Source organism: Pinus tabuliformis, chromosome 5_1, assembly GCF_031772625.1.
Source record: "Pinus tabuliformis cultivar Carrire ecotype Pingquan chromosome 5_1, CPIR1, whole genome shotgun sequence".
NCBI classification, from domain to species: Eukaryota; Viridiplantae; Streptophyta; class Pinopsida; order Pinales; family Pinaceae; genus Pinus; species Pinus tabuliformis.
In genome coordinates, this window is record NC_142305.1 from 233,016,005 (window position 1) to 233,033,799 (window position 17,795).

A 17,795-nucleotide genomic window follows, 5' to 3' on the forward strand; every position below is an offset into this window, starting at 1 on the left:
TTACAATTTTGTTGGGTTGTTTACAGGAGATTTTTGGTCAGACTTGAATAGTTGGTTGACGGGATGAGTTGGAGAGTTTTTGGGATAAGTTTGTTGGGGAGACTTCGAGGTGCTCCAAGGGTGTTCTTCCCAAAGATGTAGGGTTGTTTTTTAGTTGTTTTTTGGAGGTGATTGAAGCAGTTTTTGAGCTATTTTTTGAAGTCGGTTTTGCTATCATCGAGAGTTGCTCTTCTTATCAACATTTGGAAGGCTTCTCAAGGTATGTCAAGGCACCTAATCTTTTTGTATTTGTTCTCTTAAAAATTGTTTTTTTGTAGAAATTAAGAATTGCAAGGGCTTTGTATGCTGATTTTTGTTTTCTTGTATTTTTGTCATAAAAATCTATGTTTTTCCTAGAAATTAAGAATTATTAGGACTTTGTATGCAGGATTTTTTTTTCTGTTGATGTAAAGGATGACATGGCCCCTAAAAAGCAAGAATAATCTAACATGGTTACACTGCCATTTAAATGCATCTGGGGAAAAAGTATGCAACTATTGTGGCAAGAAAGTTAAATGTGGGAGGATCCATAGAATTAAGGAATGCTTAGCACATTGGTGAGGCCAAGTATAACTTTGTGATAAAGCCCTTGATGACCTAAGAAGTCATATGTTGCGTTTGATTGAAGTCATCATAGCAAAAAAGAGATTGAACAAGAAAGTTAAAAAAGATACAGACAAAATTAAAAAGATGATGTTATTTTCATGGACACTAAACTTGAAGAGCATCAATAGTGTAAAAATCCATGAAATTTTGATCCGCTAATATGAGCAATCTGAAATTAATAATAATAAAAAACTCACATTAAAATAGAATTTCTCTACTAGATGCGACAGAATAGTAACAAAAATAAAATCACAATCACACAATTCAACAACACAAAATTGTCTAGGAAACCCAACTAGGAAAAAACCCTTTGTTTATTATTGAGAATTTTATTGATCGAAAAAACAGGGTAATTGATCTCTTACAAAATAATTGTTCCAATCTGAAAACAACCTAGTTTTCCTGCCTTGCACCAGGCTTGAAACCCTTGCAAGACAGTTGATCTTTGTTGCCCTCTACCAATTTGTGCACATTTTGCTCTTGCACACACTTCCTCTCACAAGCTCCACGCACAAACTTATGCTTCCTATTGCTTGGTCTCACCAACTCGTGCTCACCAAAAAAGTGAATAAACTTGTGCCTTCGTTCCTCCTTTTAAAGGCAATTCTAATGGTTAATATTAGTGAGTTTCTGATTAAGGAAGATGCTTTTGTGACTGAACGAGTTATGTTAATTTTAGATAGCAATGGTGTGTTCTATGCTTTAGAGCAATTTACTTCAATTTTTCTTATTAGCCCAATATCAATTTCCAGATTAGCAATCACATAAACATTGATAGTAAATGTAGATAGAACATAAACAATAAGCAGAAGACAAGCCAAGACAAGAGGACACAATATTTGGCAGATGCCAGGGAAAAACCCCAATGTGGGGAAAAACCTTTAATCAAATCTTCTTATTATTCTTCAAAAGTTCAGCAAAGAGAGAGAGAGTACATCATTCAAAATTTACTTGCCCAATCAAAACAGTGCAATCAAACAGCAATCAACAGGATGCCCTAACCAAAAAGTCAACGTTGGTCAAACCAGCAGAAAAACTCCTCCAAATGAGATCGGCCTCCAAAGGCAGTCTGAATCAACGCAAAACAATCCTCATAATATCGGTCACACTCGGTCAACACTGCGATCAAAGGTCCTACAGTCAACGCAAGTCAAACTGCTACAATTTCCTCAATTTTTGTGCCTGGAGATGCAATCTCAAGAGATCCGATTTTCTGCCTAAAAAACGCAATCAAAGGAGGAGATTTGACCTTTGGTCAACGCTAGTCAATGTCCTTGCAATTGGCACAAAACAGATCTGCAATTTTCTACCTGTAATTTCCAATCAACGCATGAAGAAAATAGATGCTCCTTTTGGTTGTACGAATCAATGAGAAGAAGAGAGAGAAAGATGTGTTGATGGTGTGTCCAAATGAGGAGAAGGTCTCTCCTATTTATACACAACGTTGAGGGTGAAGTGACACATCTGTTGGGCTTCTTGAGCCTACATTAAATTGGAGTCGACCTTGACAATTTGTCCATAGAAGAAATAAATTCATAATTCCAAATCTGCTTGTCATAATGAGATGATCTTTAGATCAATCTTGCACTTCTCGGAAAGAGGAATCCAATAAAAATATCATTTCCATCATATGAGTTGTCCAAGGCGAAGTTTAGCCCTAGTTGCCAATTTTAACACTCCCTCTCAACTAAGGAGAAATCCACTTGCCAAACCATCTATCAATCTGTACCATCTCTGTGATCCCTGCTTTGCTCTGCTCAGTTGAACCATGAAGAAATAATGAAGAAGAAATGATCGAGACTGAGTCACAAGACTTTGCAACTCTCCACTGACCCGAAGTCAATCTCAATTGATCCCAGATCAATATCAAACATCCTATCATAGGGAGTAAGGCAGTACATAATGTGTCCATCGGTAGTGTTATGGGCCCTATCCTCGTTTCCCAGCTCATTCACCAGATGAGAGGTACTTCCCATGAGTACCAGACTGCATGGGTAGGATGTTTTGGCAAGAGAAGGTGAACCACTCATCCTGCTCATATGTCGTAGGAGAAGGTGAACCACTCATCCTATGCATATATCAACCATCATGGGGTATCACAGGGGAAAGTGAACCACTCACCCTGTACATAGCACACCACTAGGAGAAGGTAAACCACTCACCCTATGGTCGCTCATAGCTCCAAGAAGTACCCCAAGCCCCTCGGAGCTCCCAAAGCTCAATTTCCAACTCAAACAGGACCCTCCTAAGAGGGTCTCTCCATGACTCCAAGTCGTTGACGAAAGGTTAAGAATTTGACCTTCCCCAAGGGCTTTGTAAAAATATCTGCGATTTGTTCATCAGTCCCAATGTGATGGAGCTTTATTGCTCCTTGCTGTATAATATCCCGGATAAAGTGGTACCTGATATCAATATGCTTAAGCGATCATGAAACACGGGATTCTCAAAAAGACGAATCCCACTTTGGTTGTCACAGTAGATCACGGTGGTATCCAGCATATGCCCAAACAACTCACTAAAGAGCTTCCACAACCAAACAACTTCACAAGCCATACTTGCAGCAATGTATTATGCTTGAGCAGTGCTCAAAGCAACCGATTTCTGCTTCCTGCTCATCCGAAATATCTAAGCATAACCTAGTGAGAAGCAACATCCAGATGTGCTCTTACCATCCACCACACTACCAGCCCAGTCAGCATCAGAAAAACCATGGAGCCTCACATTGTCGGCAATGTATCTCAGTCCATAGGTGATTGTGCCCCGGAGATATCTCAAGGGATTCTTGGCAATGAAGCATAAAAACTATGGCTGAAGTATGAAAACAGATAGCTTGTAGATTTAATTGTTAAAATATAAGAAGGGTATTTTAATAATAATTTATTAATATATATAATTGTATAAGATGATGATTGTTTACAATGAGGACCCGCATTTATATACCTAAGCAGGTGTCCTTTCGTAAATGGGCATGTCTTTTAGACATGCCTTTTCACTTAATGACTATTTAACTTAATTAATATTTATATTTATTTTATTTAGTTACTTGTTATGAATTATATTCATAACATAGCCCCTTCCTTCAAAAGCTTTGTCCTCAAAGCTATATTGCTGGCAATTTTCTTCACTTAGTGTTTGTCGTCTCGATGTATATAATCTGGTCATCGATTTGTCATGTAGTTTATCAGTACTATTTCCTTGGATTTTTTTATTAAAAAAATATATATATATATAGATATTAACAAGTCTAAAAAAAAAATTCTTTTTTTCTCTATTTTTTTCTTTTTATTAACTCAATTTATTTTTATTTTTTTAAAATAAGTTTTTTTTCTTTTTTTAATAATAACTCTATAATTTTTTTAAAATAACTCTAAATTTTATTTTATTTTAATTTAATTAATTAAATTAATAGTATGACCATAAAATATGTTGGTTTATATTTTGATAGTGAAATATCACTCTGCATAAACCGAACCGATTTGCTACTTGCATAAAAATTGTTACTGAAAACCGCCTTCAATTACTGAGTGTCATTGTCAAAACATTACCATTCAATTGTCAAAGCCGGTAGATAGATAAGACCATTTTGTAAACCAAACGCACTCATATCTTCGCAATTATAATTTTTAATTTTGTTATTATGGTTGAAACCACGCATACTCTGCCCATGTATAGCCTGCTTCATCAGAACAAGCTCGTAGAACGACTAAGCTTATGTCATGTGCATACGACTAAGCTTATGTCATGTGCATTTACTGGCCACCACTCAATTTTGAGAATCCCGTAATATAGATGTTTGTGGACTGCATCAAGCTTTACAAAAAAGTAGGCGTTATTATGTCGTTTAGCTAGTTCGATGACTTCTCCACGTCTTGGAATGATTTTGATAACTTCTTTGTAAAAACTTGAAGAGCAGGGTAGTCGTGTACAAGAAAATATTTCAGAGCGAACTGCAACACAGGAAAGGGTGTTGAACAAGAATGTTGTGTTGGCAACCTGCTTGACAGCAGCGTGGTTGACGGCGGGAGCTTGTATTACCATATATATGTATTGAAACATGTGAACCGACGGCAGATTCAAGCGTGTGAACCGAACCAAACGACACAACGGGTGGCTTACACGTTGGTGACTAAACGACGCAGCGTATGGATTTACACACTGGCTCGAGTCTGATGAAACTGCGGGCAAGCAGCAGAATAATATTTTGGAGTATCTCCGCGGCATTTGAAGACTAAGATCGTTCATAATATAAAATAATGTTGGGAAGAGTTTCTGAGTCGACGAGACGTCCAAAATTGAAAGCTTTCCGCAAATAATATTCTGGGGATGACGGTGGTAAATTGTCCATAAGTTTGCTTGAGAAACAAGTGTTCCCTTCGACTGCTTCGTCGTAGAGTCCTCCATCTCTTCCAATTGCTTTACAATTAATGAAAATAGTTGGCAAAGGGGCTCTATATTTTCAGTTATAGGAGTTGATTTGATGTCCTCCCCAAATAATTCCTTAATGTAGAAATAAACAATCGGTTTGGGTAACATTTTTTGTTTGAATAACTCTGCAATGAATCTGATATTTCCAAGAGTTCGACATTTTAAGAGATGCTCTTTTTCTTGGAGTAGGGGTCTGGTCATTTCTTTTAATTTTACGCGCATATTATCAGCGCCTTCAAATTCCTTCTGGCAAGTGCTTAGCAAGACTCTTTTGAAGTGTATTGGTTTTCCATCAGGTTCCTCAGGGGGGAATTCAGGGAGTCCCGAACTAAGATGCACACACAACTCCGCATACATAAAGCAAAACATTGGTTCCATCACAGCCTTATCAAATACCAGTGAAATCACACCCTGCAATATGTCTGCATTAGTAATTCCAGATTTGAGCAACCGATCTTTCAATGAAGCAACTTTCTCAGGAGTCAATTTGTTCAAGATCCCTTTAACTGTTTTCAGCACTTTATCCTTCTCCAACATATTCCTGCTCCTAGCACTCCATGGAACTGATGCCTTACACAGAACATGCCCTAGAACTAGATCTGCTTTCATTGGTTCAGAGTGCCTTGACATTGTGTGATCTGGCTTTACAAACAAAGGAGCTGGCAGAAGATGTGTTCTCTAACTACGCCACTCAAAAGTACTTGACCTTCTTGATGCCTGAGAAAACACATTCGTGCTACTGGTTTTCTTTGTATTTAATTTACCACGTACTCCCCCTTTTCTTATTTTGTAACCAGACTTGGCAAATTCTGAAATGGGACTTTGAATTTCCTGTGTTTGTTCTCCTAGTCGACTACAAATATTACTTGATTGCTCCAAATGCTCATTGGTCAGAGGTGATTGCTCAACTTCCTGGTTGTGAAGTCTGCAATCAGCATAATCCTCTAAATTGGTGAACCTGGCAGAAGTGTGATTGTTGCAACTACTTGCAGGCAAATTGGAATTTTCAACAGATTGCAATGTAGTCATTTTAGATTGATTAGAATTAGAGTGCCCCCCTTCTCCTTCACTTTCAACATCAACTTCATCTAGAGCATTGTCTTCTTTATTATCGATTTCCTTTCGACATGCTTTAACTTCTACAAATGATTTTTCTAAATGCTAAAATGCTTCTTGAATTTTACTAAATTGTTCAATGCATTCAGGACGTGAACGTAATGGCACATTGTGCGGCGAACAACGTTCAAAGACCCGCATGATTATATCGTGTGCCATGGCTCTGATACCACTGAAGCATAAAAGCTATGGTTGAAGTATGAAAACTGATAGCTTGTAGATTTAATTGTTAAAAATACACGTGAGGTATTTTAATAATAATTTATTAATATATATAATTGTATAAGATGATGATTGGTTACAATGAGGACCCGCATATTTTAGACATGCCTTTTCACTTAATGACTATTTAACTTAATTAATATTTAATTAATTAATATTTATATTTATTTTATTAAATTACTTGTTATGAATTATATTCATAACAAGCAACAATCCAATGTATGTGATGAGGCTCGACCATAAATTGACTCAATGTATTCACTACAAAGCATATGTTCGGATGAGAGTTCACTAAGAACATCAAGGCCCCCACGAGTTGACGATACTCAGAAGGATTTCCCAAATTGGGCCTAGCAGCACTTCTGCATAGCTTCTTGAAGTTGAGTTCCATAGGAGTAGTCACAGACTTACAATCCACCATCCCAAATCTTTCAAGTAGCTTCACAATGTATTTTCCTTGAGAAAGGAAAATCTCACCTAGCTTTTGCCAGACCTCCAAGCCTAGGAAGTAGTGCATCAATCCAAGGTCCTTCATCTCAAATTAGGAAGCCAAATCCCTCTTGCATTGATGAATGAGAGGGTCTACACCTTTCAAAAAGAGATCATCCACATAAAGTACCAAGATGAGAGGTCTATCATTTTCAACCTTGAAGTAAGGGTTCGGATCAACTTCACTTCTTGTAAAACACAATTTCATCTGATAATTGTCGATCCTCTCATACCAAGCCCGGGGACCTTGCCTTAACCCATAGAAGTCTTTCTTCAACCTGCATACATGTGTCTCCCGATATTGAATTTCAAACCCCTCGGGTTGTTCTACATAGACTTCCTCCTTAAGTGAGTCATGCAAGAAAGCGGTCTTGACATCCATTTGATGTAAATTCCATCCTTGAGAGGCAGCAAGGGCAATGATCGAACGAATGGTGGTATATCGAGCAACTGTTGCAAATATCTCATCATAGTCCACACCTTCCTTTTGACAGAAGCCATGAGCAACAAACCTGGCCTTGAACTTTTCAGCACTTCCATCAGCTCCATGCTTGATCTTGTAGAGCCATTTCAAGGTGACAACAAATTTGTCCTTGGGTCCAAAGGACCACATCCCAGACATCATTCTTCATAATCGACTCATACTCTTCGCTCATAGCATCCTTCCAAACTTGGTGCTTCACATCTTCTTTGAATGTGCAAGACTCAGTTTGAACAATGGTGCTCATGGTAGCTAAGTACCCTAGGTACTTATTCATCTTCTTGCTTTCACGAAATGTTTCCCTTGGTGCAATATGTCTCTCGGCATCTTCGAGAGTGCCCCTCATCCATGAGGGTCTCCTTTTTTAGGAGGAGAGCTCATTGGGAGGTGGATCAATGGGATCCATCAATCCTTCAACATCGGGCATCAACTCATCCTTCAGTTCTTCCCGTATCTTCTTCTTTGTCCTTCCTTGGAATAGGAAGGTCTCTAACTTTCCCAAGGGCAACATTTTCATCGAAGGTGACATCATAACTTAATTCCACTTCTCTTTAACCACGCACATAGATTCTATATGCCTTTGAAGTTTCACTGTAGCCCATAAATGTTCCTTTCTTCCCAAATGCATCCAATTTGCTTCTCTTTTCTTTCAACACATGAAAATATACAGGGCTACCAAAAATTCTAAAATGAGAAACATCAGGTTTGTTACCAGTGAAAACTTCTTCGGGAATTTTGGATTCCAATGCTTGATGAGGGCATCTATTTTGAACATACACGTCAGTGTTGGCAGCTTCTCCCCATAGGAACTTTGGAAGGCCTTGATCATGAAGCATGGCACAGGTGGCTTCTATAATGGAACGATTCTTTCTTTCAGCAACTCCATTTTGCTCAGGAGTATATGCGGTAGTAGTCTCCCTCTTAATGCCAGCTTCTCTACAATAGTCATTGAACTCATTTGATTCATATTCGGTTCCATTATCGATCCTCAATATTTTGATCTTCTTCCCTGTTTGATTTTCAACAAAAGCTTTGAAAAAGCGGAACCATTGGAACATTTCATCCTTCTTCTTCAAGAAATAAATCCAAGTTTTGTGAGAGAAGTCATCCACAAAAATAGCATAATACAAATATCCTCCCAAATATGTCACAGGCAACATACTAGATAGATCAGAATGAACCAATTGCAAAATGTTGGTAGTTTTGCCATCACACGAGGGGAATTGTCCCCTTGTATGTTTTCCTTCAGCACAACCCTGACAAACACCTTCATGTTCTACTTCAAATTCAGGCATACCTGTCACGATCTTCCTTGCATCGGGTAGAGCCTTATAATGAAGATGAGCAAACCTTCGGTGCCATAATTCGGATTGAAGAGATGTGTCGCAAGACATAACTACTAGTGGACTTCCTCCAACTTGATATAGGTTGTCAACCCTGAATCGAAGAGTGAATGCTTCTTTGAATTTCTGTTCCAAACACATACCTTTCCATCAATAAATGCCACCTTGGATCCTTTGTCCTCCATTGCTAAGATAGATACCAAGTTCTTCTTTAGATCGAGTACATATAGTACATCTTGTAGATGAATGATGTTACCTTAATTCAATTGAAGAGTAACATTCCCAATTCCTTTCACGGGATAAGTGGTATTGTCTCCGAGAATGATTTCCATATTTGTATCTTTTTCTATCGAATTTGAAAGGGCTTCTTTATACCCAGTAAAGTGCCTTGAGGCACCACTATCAATAAGCCAATTACCCAAGGTATCCGACGGAGAGGGAGTAGAGAGGGTAGATAGAATATACAATTCTTTTTACTTGTTATCTACAACATTAGGTTCATCATACCTAGAGTTTCTTTATCTTTTGGGTAGTTGGCCATTTCCATATTGAGTAGCGAGAACACTTCTTTTTCCTTTGGTGTTGACCCTGCCATTCCTTTGATTATTGTTGCCCCTGAAATTGTTGCAGTTGTTGCTCTTCTCATCATCCCGAGGTGTATCCTTTTTATTTGGACACTCCCTGGCATAGTGGCCAAACCTGTTACAATTGAAACATCTTCCCTTTCTTCCATCTTTGAATCCTTGTCTTCCTTGACCTTGCTTCTTTGAACCTGCATTGTTCTTCTTTTTAGCATGAGCAGAGAATGCAGTAGGATCATTCCTATTTGAAGGCATGTCTCTCTCCATCATCCTTGTCTCTTCTTGAGTACATCTAGTCAACAATTCATCAAAACTTGGAATCTGGTCATTGTTGAGGATAGTAGTGTTGAACACATCCCATTCACGAGGGAGACCTCTAAGGGCAATGAGAGTGAGCTCCATGTCAATTATAACTTCTCCAATAGATAGAAGATCATTTTTTATTTCGGTAATCCTCATGAAGTAGGATTGGATATCTTCTCATCTTCCCTTCTTTATGTCCTTCAACTTGTTCTTGAGAAAGAGGACTTTGTTTGCATTGCTAGCTTTAAACATGCTAACCAACTTGTCATACATCTCCTTAGAAGTGCCTAGATCGAAGATGTAAGCAACTAACTGCTTGTGAATAGAATCCCTGATGATCTTCTTGGCTTTGACCTCACCTTTCTTGTACTTTGTCTTAGCGACAACCAGTGCATTTAAAAGACATTCAGCAATCTTTCCCTGCACATAGTCCGTAGCATCATGTTCTTCCAAAGTCAAGTCAAGAGACATCTTCCATGCATGATAATCAGAATTATCATTGAGCTTGTCATCAAATTTGAAGTAAGATGAGGAGGCCATTGAATCTTGTCCTTGCCCAACAAATCTCAGTGATTGCTTTTCTCATTCTTGCTTGGGCTTTGTCTTCACCTCAGCTTTGATACCATGTTAAATTTAAATAACAATGGTATGCTCTATGCTTTAGAGCAATTTACTTCAATTTTTCTTATTAGCCCAATATCAATTTCCAAATTAACAATCACATAAACATTTATAGTAAATGCAGATAGAACATAAACAATAAGCAGAAGACAAGCCAAGACAAGAGGACACAATATTTGGTGGATGCTAGGTTAAAAACCCGATTTGGGGAAAACCCTTTCATCAAATCTTCTTGTTATTCTTCAAAAGTTTAGCAGAGAGAGAGAGAGTACATCATACAAAATTTACTTGCCTAATCACTGTCAAAACAGTCCAATCAAACAGCAGTTAAAAGGATGCTTTAACCAGAAAGCCAACATTGGTCAAACCAACAGAGAAACTCCTCCAAATGAGCTTGATCAAACCCAGTCAACTCAGCCTCCAAAGATAGTTAGAATCAGCCCAAAACAGTTCTGAAAATCTTTGTTAAACTCGGTCAACGCAAGTCAAACTGCTTCAATTTCTTCGATTTCTGTGCCAAGAGATGCAACCTCAAGAGATCAAATTTTCTGCCTGAAAAATGCATTCAAAGGAGGAAATTTAACCCTCAATCAACGCTCGTCAACATCCCTGCAATTGGCCCAAAAAAAATTGCGATTTTATGCCTGTAATTTCCAATCAACCCAAGTCAACACATGAAGAAAAGAGATTCTCATTTTTGTTATGCGAACCAATGAGAAGAAGAGAGATAAAGATGTGTTGATGGTGTGTGCAAATGAGGAAAAGGCCTCTCTTATTTATACACAATGTTGAGGGTGAAGTGACACATTTGTTGGGCTTATTGAGCCTACATTAGACTGGAGCCGAACTTAACAATTTGTCCATAGAAGAAATTCATAATTCCATTTATGATTGTCAGAGTGAGATGCTCTTTAGATCAATCTTGCACCTCTCGGAAAGAGGAATCTAATAAAAATATCATTTCCATCATATGCGATGTCCAAGGTGAAGTTTGGCCCTAGTTGCCAATTTTAACAAGTTAGCATGAGTTAATTGTCCATGCAACTCGTCCTATTTCAAGTCAACCACTTGAAAATCAATCACTAGTGCTTTTCCTCAATCAATTCACACTACAAAAATTAAAAACTCAACTTTCGATTTCAACACATCAATTAACTGCAACCTAACTCATCCTAAATTTTAGGGACATTCCTAAATTTTAGGACCGCATCTTAATTTATAGGGAATCTCTTAGTTTTTAGGAACTTGAGCATGCACAAGAAGGAACTCGAATTTGACTCCTTGAATTAAGGCACAAATCAAGGAATCATTTTCTCGCTACTATTTTCAGCAACTAGTGTTGAAGAATCCTCCAGTTTCCTTGTTATAATTAGAGATGAACATGTTTCTGCCATGGGTTCTAGTTCATCCCATTTGAAAACGACACAGAAAGGGGTTAACTGTTTCTTTCTACCTCAACACCAACGTTGGTGCTCAACCCACCATTGATGCTAAATGGAAGATGATAGATGAGCCGACTTAGGAATGCATTGCTAGATGGTGGTATGATGCAGAATATACCTTTCAATTTCACAAATTATAAAGATGTGTTTGATGGTATACTTGCATGTGATTTGGGCTTCAAACGCCCGAGTTTTCACAATACCAAGGGGCAACCTTTACAAAATGAGGACGAAATAATAAATGAGTACATCATAGAGTTCAAGCAATCATGGACCAAAACAATGCACATAATTATGTTTGATGGATGGATTGATGGAAGATCCCACACCATTTTAAATTTCATGATTGCTTGCCCAAAAGGTACCATGTTTCTCAAATTTGTCCATGCATCTGATCAGGTGAAGGATGCTTCATCTTTTGGTTGAAATGGTTATGGAATTAGGGGTGGAGAATGTTATAAAGGTGATCAAAAACAAAGCAAAATCCATTACTAGGTATATCTACAACCACTCATGCGTTTTGAACCTTATCAAGAAACATAATGAGGGTAGAGAACTTGTTCGGTCCGCCATTACACGATTTGCAACAAATTTTCTTTCAGCGCAATCCCTTGTTCAGCAAAAAGGCAACTTGTGGAAGATGTTTTCTTGTGATGAATAGAATGCATCTTAGTGGAACAAAAATGTTGAAGAGAAAGAGGCGGTCGACAAAGTGTTTGAAAAAAAAAATAGAGAAAGGCAAAAGAGATATTGTTATTAGTAATCATCTTGTGAGAGTGTTGCGAATGGTTGATGGTAATAAACCCAACATGGGTTTTGTTTATGAGGTCATGGATTAGGCTATAGAGGCAACAAAGGAAGCATATGGGTATAAAATACAAAAGCATCTTCCTCTATGGATAATCATTGATGAAAAATGGAACAAACAACTCATAAAGCTTTGAGTGTAGCTGGTTATTACCTAAACCCAAGATATTTAATTCTAATTTTCATAAGTTTATAAGTTCTAATATTGATTAGAATTGATAAAAGTTTTACCAAACATTCAAAATCAATCGACGAGTTTTTTTGTTTATTGAATTTTGAAGGTGCCATTATAATAAAGATTTTGAAGTAGATGGGGACGTAAAAGAGAGATTGTAGAAATGCATTGAGCAGATAGTCCCAAATCCCAAGATTCAAAACGAGATACATGGCAAGCACTTCAATTTCAATTAGAATACTAGTACCTTTGGCATGTCTATGGCTATTAGAAGCAAAACAAATCCAAGTAAGAAATGTCTAAGTTTTCAAATTATATTACTCCTTGAAAGACTTCAATCCAAGTTTCAATCATTCGCTAATAATTCTTTCCTTCAAATCTTATTACAACATATTGGTGGCAACAGTCTGGAAGCCAATGCCCTAATTTATGAAGATTTGCAATTCAAGTATTGAGCCAAACATGTAGTGCTTCAAGGTATGAACGAAATTGGAGAGATTTTTTGTGTATACACACCAAGAAGATGGATCATTTGGAGCAAAAACAATTGAATGACATGGATTATGTTCAATTATCAATACAACCTTAAGTGGATATCTAATTGATTGTTGAACAATACCCCTAAATCAAGCAACATAGTTTTGGGTGACTTTGATCCATCATCAGAGCGAGTTGTGGAGAGTGAGGAACCATCATTTCACAATCAAGACCTTTCTTAGATGTACTTGGACCCACCTCTGCCTTTAGGGCTAGGGAAATCAAGTTGGGATCCCACTATAGAGTCTCAATACACTCATTTTGAGGATGAGGATGAGAAAGAGGATGATGATAATGATGATAGCCATTAATACTAGTTAGTATTGTAGTTTAGTACTATGCTTATTTTTGGACTCAAGAGGCCATTTAAAGCATGTTTCTTGATGTATTTTGGTCCAGAGATGTATTCCACTAAGTGCTCTTTTTGTTATATGCACTCTTACTTACTCGATAAACAAGAACTTTTGCATATTTGTGTATAAATGGTTTGGATTCATATGGGTGCACAATAATATATATGTTTTTCTTTGTAATTTTAATAATTTATTTATTTTTTGGCACAATTTTTCCCTTTTTCTGGTTCCAATCTAATTCACATTTTTGGGATTCTTTGGTTTGGTGAATGGTCTAGTTATTATAACATCAACATCAATAAAGTCATGGTTCTGTGGTGAAGAGAATGGCTTATTAGGCCATTGACCAAGGTTCGACTCCAAAAAGGCATGTGTAAGCAATTGGGGCCAACAAGAGCAATTTCTTAAAAATTTGAAGAGTACTCTCCTATAGTGGCATTTTAGTCAAACAAAAATGCTTATGTTTAGAGGTTCATTGAACAAGTTTCAATTCCAAAGAGGCATGTGTACACAGTTAAGGCCAAAAAGAGCAATTCCTTACAATTTGAAGAGTACCCTCCTATAGTGCCATTTTAGTCAAACAAAAATGCTTATGTTTAGAGATTCACCCCTTATGGGTTGTTTTACCCATACAAGAGGGCAGCTTCTAGTGCCCGGCCTCTTTGAGCTAGTTGTGATATCTATTTTTGAGTTTAAAATAATAATAATAATAATAATTGCATTGAGAGAAGCATGGGGTATTTTACAGCCTAAGGTAAATGAGGTGCATGATGTAATCTAAGACAAGGTTGGCAAGTTAAGGGGGTGATCTATAGTAGTGGAGGACAAATCAAAACAATTTATTGATGGAGCCTATGCACAGCATCAAACAACCAAAATGAGTGGTTTACTCTAACGCAAGGAAACAACTTAATTAAAAAATACACAATGCACGAGCTAATGATAGTTGGAGACTCAAAAAATATCGTTCAAAACTTCAACCTAAACACTAGCCCACAAGACTTGAATTTGTATTGTATACATAATAGTATAAATAAATAAATAGATTCCATTCCAAAATATAGGCCAATTTGTCTCTTGCATGAATTGAATACTAAAGCAGACTCAATGGCAAAGATAGCCATCAAGTGGCCCTTAGGAACCTTGAGCATAAATGGAACCTTGTGGATGATCCTGATTCCATGATGGTGGGATTGGAAGCACGCAATACAATGATGATCGGCAATATGGCAAGCATCGAAACAAAACGAACGAGATTATGGGTGCATGGGACCATGATTGTGTATTTATGGTGCTAATACACAACAATGTCACCACCCCTCATCCTCTGTGGGGATTATTCAGGACAATCCACTCACTCCCTTATCACAAGTGATATGGCTACTCTGGCGTGGGACATCAACAACAACCTCACCCTATATTCATGGCATTAGTCGAGACTCTGTGTCACGCTTGTGTGGGCATATTTTGCACCAATGATCAATGATGGCAAAGGTTATTAGCAAGGACTTACTCTTAGACCTTTTTCCCAACAAAGATTCTCATCATTTTCCTTGCAACCTCTCTATGTTATGTTGGTAAAGGAGGAAAGGGTCTACAAGGGTTACATCTTCCTAGTCAAAGTCAACGTAAACACTACATTGATGGAGGCAATGCACGTTGGACAAGCGACACGAGGCAAAAAGACAAAGGCAATGATGTAGAGAAACAAGGAGGCATATTTGCAGCAAACATGCATGGAGCTCCTCATCCATGCAAACAAGCTAACAACTAACTTAACGACCACAGTTAATATGATCATCGAGAATTGGACTCTGATTCAAAGGCTCTTGGATGAAATTGACAAGATGCAAAAGCAATTAGAAGAACTTCAAAGAGCATTACGACCCCTTATGTCATGAACAAGCTCAATTTCTTTTGCATTTCAGGTCTTCTTCTCCTCAGGCCCATTTGATTTGAATATTCCTACTCTTGAGAACATCCATGAAAAGAATACGTTTCTTCAAATGGAAAAATAGGATAACAATAAGGCATGGATAGTAAGTGTTGTAAGATTGGAGATCTATTCTATAAAAAAATTACATACAAAACTGCATGTAACTTTGGGTTTTTGTTTTGGGTATGAAAATTTAGTAAAGTCAGGCCATGGGTAAGAAAGATTATGAAAAAAATGGTTTTGCAAAAATGCACATTACAACCTGTTATGGGTAGACACTATCTCTTTGCAAATATAAGTTTCCAGCCACTATTTAGAAAAAAACGCTAATAAATTAAAACAAAAAGAAAAATTAAGATCCATTGTGAAAAAAGTGAAAAACAAACTGACAGCAAAATTTAGAGAGTTAAAAGTAATCAAGAATAATCATATGATTATAAGATATATGAACATATATCGACTTTTTAAGCACTAATAAGTAATTGAACCCAATATCTAAAGTACTAGATTTAAGCCTCATTTCTATTTTTATCTCTCTCAATAGATCCGGGTTAAGATGAATCTACTCTGAGTATTAAACACATGTAAACTTGTTAGTCCTGGCAATCAACAACTCCAAATGTAGCAGCATTTAGTGCAATTTGGAAGGAATTAACATAAACTGTTGCCAGATATCAGTCACAAGGTTTAAATAAATCATTGCAGAACCAACTGAATTTATCTGTGAGAGCAGAGTAACACTGACCCAGACAAAACTTTCCAAGCAAACTGTACTTTAATATCTCCCTTAAAAATATGAAATATATTCTACCGAAATGTATTGACGAGTGTAAAGTTGTCTCCGGCGTCTGAAATGTATTATCTCAGAAAATGGGCATCATCGGATTTTGATATCGTCTATATTAGAGGATTATACAGGAGAAAGGTCCAAATGGGCTAAATTTTACTTCGATAGACAGTTTGTCCAGTAATTACTTCTGGAAAAAAGATACACAATATTCTACACAAATTAGTGACCCTAACTAAGTTGCTGCAAATTTTCAGTAAGAATGGACTCTATGGAGGCTGATCTGACTTTAAAATAGCAAAATTGTGTGCCTAGATTTCGGGAACGGACTACTGTCGATGTTAATCTCGCTTCAATGTTAATAATACTAAAAAGTTTGGAGCTAAATTTAGAGCCAAATGTGATTTCAGAGATAGATCTTAAAGCAAATCTTGATTAAAAATTAATAACTGCAAAGGTTTCAGAGATAAATTTTAAGGTTCGAAGAATTAATGTTATTACAGCTAAATTCCAAACAGCGTATTGTGAGGGATTAATTTGGGATCAACTTAAATAAAATTACCTAACTATGTATTCATTTAAATATTTAAAAGCATTTGCATATTTCAAGGTATGTAAGTATCTGAATTATGCTTGATAGCTCTAGGTATTCCTCAAAGTAGAATCATGTATACCTCGGAAAGGATCTGGCATGCTCGGAACCGAACGGCCTTGTTAGAGGCATCAGAGGAGTATAATAAAATCCCAAAGAACTCTTCCAAGAACGCATCGCATTCATCCCCGTGTCTTTCATCCCTGTACGCCGCGAAAGAAGCAACAAATCTGACGATTCTTTCGACGGCCGGCTCCCTCTTCATGACGAGAAACACGGGCCTTAATGTCTGCCACCATTGCTTCATGAATTCGTCCTTGTGATCCCTCCTGATCACAACCAGATCCTTGATTCCGCGCGGATGCAGAGCATAAGACTGCTGGCATTCATTCAAAATCTTGCCGATGCACAGAGGAAAGTCATCTGGTCTCTTTCTCTGCTGCTTAGGAATGTTTTCTTCGACTTTGCCCATCGTGGATTCGACCCCTCGACCTCCCAAACTCGATTTCAAACGGCAGACGAAGTATTTGAAATTTTACAGAATGGATTGTGTTTGTTGGGTTGCTTTTTGGCAGACGCGCTGTGTTTGAATTGGCGTTCGGGCGGGATAAATTTCCGTCAAAATTAACGGTGACTTCTTAACTTTTTTTCTTATTCGCCGTTAGGTTTAACTTTTTCCTGGTCTGCCGTTGGGAATAAAAATGCAAGGTAGCGTAGAGGTGATTTTGAAAATAAAGCCACATCAAAGTTATAGGAGAAATAAAAAAACATATATAAATATTTTTAATTAAAAATCTTGGGTAGAGTTATTGGTTTTTTTAAAAACGAATAAATAAAAATGAAGGGGTCAGGCTAAAAAAATTATTTTATTTTTTACGAGGTTAAAGATAGTTTATTAGATAGATTGCTTTTTCATCTCATTGATGTATTTGACTTTTTT

At 37.2% G+C, this 17,795-nt stretch overlaps 1 protein-coding gene across 1 annotated transcript in view; it reads right to left on the bottom strand.

The window, feature by feature from the left end:
- Positions 1 to 17,414, bottom strand: part of EMB2656 (ARM repeat superfamily protein) — a 61,244-nt gene extending 43,830 nt beyond the window's left edge. The window contains exon 1 of the mRNA XM_089432007.1: positions 16,938 to 17,414. Within this exon, the coding sequence (XP_089288133.1) occupies positions 16,938 to 17,327 (390 nt within the window). The 5' untranslated portion in view covers positions 17,328 to 17,414. The remainder of the gene's footprint in view (positions 1 to 16,937) is intronic.
- Positions 17,415 to 17,795: the final 381 nt, after the last annotated feature.